This window comes from Limulus polyphemus, unplaced genomic scaffold (assembly GCF_000517525.1).
Source record: "Limulus polyphemus unplaced genomic scaffold, Limulus_polyphemus-2.1.2 Scaffold2246, whole genome shotgun sequence".
In the NCBI taxonomy this organism is placed as follows: Eukaryota; Metazoa; Arthropoda; class Merostomata; order Xiphosura; family Limulidae; genus Limulus; species Limulus polyphemus.
Window position 1 is genome coordinate 49,927 of NW_013667856.1, and position 4,946 is coordinate 54,872.

Here is a 4,946-nt window from a genome sequence, read left to right on the forward strand (position 1 = left end):
TATGAAATACTCTATAAAACATTACCCCAAACAGTTATGCCGTACTTATAAAAATCGTAATCCAATACGAAACAAATGATTTAGCGATTTTGTTAAAATAATCTTTAATTTTTCGAGAGAAAAAAAAATTTGTAATCCTAACTTTATTATCAAACCAACTAACTAATGGACAATTTTTGTAATATTTGGAAATAAGAGCTTAGACCATTAGCACATGAAATACTCTATAATACATAGAAGCCGTTTGAATGGGTAATGAAGAAAACTATATTATAAATGTACAACGCTTCGATAAAATTCTGTCATCCTCCAGTAGTATGGTTTATAGTACGTAACTTTCTATTATAAATAATTCACTATGATCTTTGTTTTCAATAACTCTGGTAATTAGCCATCTTGATTTATTAATTATAATGGAAAGTATTGATTACATGATATCAAAACGATTTTGAATATAAAAATTGGCATGTCAGGTAACAACTACAAATGAATATGAGTCAACTCAGAAAATAAGAATGATCCAGAAAGAGACCTAAACAAGTCGTATCCTAGCGTTGTTAGCAAAGTGCGGCATCTTTTAAAATGTGAGAATCCACGAATACAATGGGCAGTGGTAAAATGTTCACGTGCCCCAGACAACAGCGCGCAACATAATCATAAAGGACTTTTGTCTGGAAAAGCGACATTTCGCATATGTACAAGCTTCTTCACATCATATCTGTTCAACCATCGCATACCTCAAGCTACTGGAAAATGAAATGGATATCTATAGTGTTCCATAACGAAGGCATACCATCAAGCCATAGGATGTAGCGCCTATGGATTTCTGTGCAAAGGGAACATTTAAATAGGCACTACGAAGCCAATGTCTTTGTACACTAGATAGTTTATGAAAGACATGCAGGTTAGAGGATGTATTCTTTAAACATGATAGTTACTACGGATCGTTTTGTAATAAAAGAAATACAGTGCAGAGCTATTATCAAGACGCACGGTCATCAGATAGATCATAAATGGACATGGCGATATAGACTCAATCGTTTTAATATAACGTACCCAACCTCTGTATAAAGTAAATTTGTAATTGCTTCTTTAATAATTAGAGTTACTGATCTGTCAGCCATTGCACTATAATCATTAAACCAAAACCAACAAGCATTGCAAATAACTGAAGCAAACCTGAGAGGTTGGAATATTTCTGCCTTTGAAGAACCTCAAAAAATGTGACATACACTAAAGTTCCTGTTGCTAAACCATTCAAAGTACCCACAGCTAGATCAGCTGAACCTTCCAAAGAGCTTTCAGTCACCATAGCAATAAACATGCCCAATGGGGACATAACTGCAAATATTGCCATGTAGATTATTACTGCAATTGCATAGGTGCTTTGCGAATACACCTCTAATCCTACTACAAAGGCAATTACAAACTTGTGCACTGCCACAGCAAAGAACAAAGTCCATGTTTCTTTCTCATTTTCTTGAAGTCCTACAGCAAATCCTTCAAAGATCGAGTGAAATGACAATGCGCAGATAATTATCATACCTCGAATTGAAAATTTTGAAGATACAGGTGAAGCATCATGAAGATCATTGGAAGGAGTGTGTTTAATAGTTGTGCTACCGTAAGTTGCACTTTTGTCATGTCCTTCACGGGTATTACCAGAATTGAATAACGCTGAACTGTGAATACTTATACTTTCTGTTCTCTGTCTACCACTCCCCAAGACTGCATTCAATACCTCTTCTATAATATAAACTGATATAAAACCGAAACACACAATTAATTCAGGGATAGGGAAACGATAACCACCGATGTCATCTTTCAGTTGTAACCAATAACGTTCAAAGCTTGCTCGAACTTCTGGCATCAAGTGAACAAAGCACGTCGAAAACAAAACTCCCCCACCAAAACACAGCAAAATAGGAGTAACGGAGGAGCTGCCGTGGCCTGGTCTCCTCGAGATGCGGTATTCGTTGCTTTTCTTTGCTTTAGCCGTTTCACCAGAATAATAGGAACTATTCCACAAATGAAAGTTCCAATCAGCAATAAAACTAATGTCAAAATCCTAGCCACGAGAAGAGACATATTTTCTTTCACTAATGTTAATCTGTAAAAGAGAACTACTTATCAAATGAGCAAAGTGCGAATTTCGTTACTGATTAAAACAGTACGTGATTTGTCTATAGCGCGACTACTCGGCATATAGAATAATAAACTAAATGCTTAATATTTGTCAAGAAATAAAGAAAAATTCATTTTAAAAAGAAAATAATACAATATGATATTTTTTGTAATAGGAAATTTCAACATGGTTCACGTGGTCTAGGTGGCCAGGTGAAAGACACATAGTTCTGGCATGACAATCCCCAATTTTGAACAACTACTACTGAGCAGAGTATAACGAATTTTTTATTATATATTTATCATAATATCGACGTTTGTTTAGATTAAATTTATATTTAGAAACATAAATAGCTTATAGTGTTAAATATGTATTGTGAAACTCCCGTCTATTGTCCAAAGTTGTAGAAGATTCTCGAGAATAAGAATAAACAATATATGTGTGTACGTAAACGCTTGTGTTAGCGCCAGTATTGTTACTTAAAACTGCAAATTCTAGAAAGCCTCCACACGCCTATAAATATATCCAACACGACGCGCCAAAAAAAAAAAAAAAGAGTATCTATTATTAGTTTGCTATAATCAGTGTGCTATATACTTCGGAAGCCATAACTGCGATTTTTATAACGCTTATTAATCGGAAAACTTAAAATATTTCAACAGGAACATTTATAAATTTCGAACGTTACAAACTATTTAACTTCAGTGGATTCACATCGGACATTAGTACTTTTACGAAAACATTATCTAACATCATCCGTAGGAAAAATATCGGCGTGTGATCAGCGACATCTACAGGGCTAGCAGCTCCCTATTAAGTGAATTGTACCTACATCAACTCGTAATTAACTCGCTCATCGTGAGCCCTCGATAAGATATCAAGGAAGCTCCAGACTAGAAAGAAGACTTTATATTGCTTGTAAGTTTGTAAAATTATTGTATATAAATCATTGTGTGTAAAAATTATTTGTAATAACTGTTATTGTAAATTGTATTGTTGTTTGTATATTAAAACATATTTGTGTTAAAAAAAGAAAACTGTGTATATCAATCTTATTGGCAAATATCACAAACTGGTTACATATATCGACTTTACCTGACTAATAAGTCCAAAGTACAATTTAACTATTAAATTTCAATTTATCAGTTAACACAATTTCAGGCTATTTGACATTCTAATATGTAACATGAGGAAAAGCACCCAACCAACAGCGACTGCCGTCACAAGTGTTTTGTCCGGCTCTGTGAATGGAACGGCAGGATTTATTGTCATTTTCGTAACATGCCCATACATCAAAGTACAGAGTGTATTCATTGGCATTCCTTGTCAAACTCTTGATTCTTTGATCCACAGCCCTATACATAACCACTAGGCCGTGTACACATTCGCACCAACAAGACTGATAAATATTGTAGAATATCATAAGTTTTTACCAGGTAGTTATAGTGCATTTAAAGCTGATTACTTTACTATTATGAATAGAGGGGGAGATGAAATGCAACTGAGAATTAAAACATCTTATGAATGCGAAAGATATTTTAGGTTGATTTAGAGTTAGACGCAAACTATATGCAAATGAAATTCAGAAATATATATCTAATTTATGAAAACGCACTATCTAAAAACTTTTAACAAATACATTAAAAAAACATTTTATTTATTAAACACAAAATTATGATCTTGACTATCAGTATTAAAACATTAATAAGAGATAGATAAAAACCTTGTAATGCAGTTGTATACCGAAACATGTTTTTCTTTATAATTTTCAGTGTGAATCGCACATAACAGATTTGCTTTTTAAGAGTACATACATTAAAAGATATTTAAGAATAATTCAACACTTTTTCTAACTTGCACTGTTTTATATCGTGCTTTCATTTATCTTTATTAATATATATCTGATCTTCGATTTTATGATCATAAGAAATTTTGAACAAAATATAACCTTGATGACAAAAACAAAAGTTCTTTGACAATCCAGGTCCTTTTATGATTTTTTTATTTGAAATCACAATGACAGATTTTTTGTTTAAAGCTCTTATCACGAAACTGTTGTCTCTTTGAATATTAAGTGCCATATTAGGTGCAACTTATTAAATTATGTTAAAAGTGACGGTTAATTTTCGAAATTATATTTGATATTTTCGTTTTACTTAATGAGTACTTTTATGCCTGAATGATCACTTTTTACAATTGTAAAATTTTTGTGTGGGAAAAAGTGGTCAATGGTACTGATTCTGAAGAAACCGTTTTACAGTATTCACTACTTGCGAGTTAAACATAAAAATATTGATTACAAAAACTCTCCTTATGATAGAAAACATTACAGAACTAAATATCAAGTTCGTTTCAACTAAATAATTATAACAAAAGAACTGCTCTATCATGTAGCCCATCAATAGCACAGCGGTAAGTCTGAAGGCTTATAACGCTAAAAATCGGGTTTTGATACCCGTGGTAGGCACATCAGACATAGCCCATTGTGTAGCTTTGTTGTTAACAACAAACAAATAAATCTAACATATGTTTAAGTATTTGTGTAAATCTTTCGGACTAGATTAGGTATTCATAGTTATATACTTGAGATTGAACATATCTATTCCGAAGCACTTAAATGCTAATAATCTCAATGATATTTTTGTGTAAATATACATGGTGTTCTTTGATATGTAGCGATTACTTTATTAATAAAATTAAAATTCCCATTCTCTGGATCCATTAATTTAATAATTACCAGTAGGTAGTGCGAGTTGGAGTGAAAAAACAACTTCGGAAGTAGTTAAACTAGAGGTTCATCAAAACCTTTACTTCCTTTTAA

The 4,946-nt window shown here is 32.6% G+C and overlaps 1 protein-coding gene across 1 annotated transcript; it reads right to left on the reverse strand.

Annotated features, from left to right (window-relative positions):
- Positions 1 to 368: 368 nt before the first annotated feature.
- On the reverse strand, positions 369 to 2,137 carry LOC106466389 (zinc transporter ZIP1-like). Its single transcript, XM_022394387.1, has one exon. The coding sequence runs from the start codon at positions 1,868 to 1,870 to the stop codon at positions 1,106 to 1,108; it is 765 nt and encodes a 254-aa protein (XP_022250095.1). The 5' UTR covers positions 1,871 to 2,137; the 3' UTR covers positions 369 to 1,105.
- Positions 2,138 to 4,946: the final 2,809 nt, after the last annotated feature.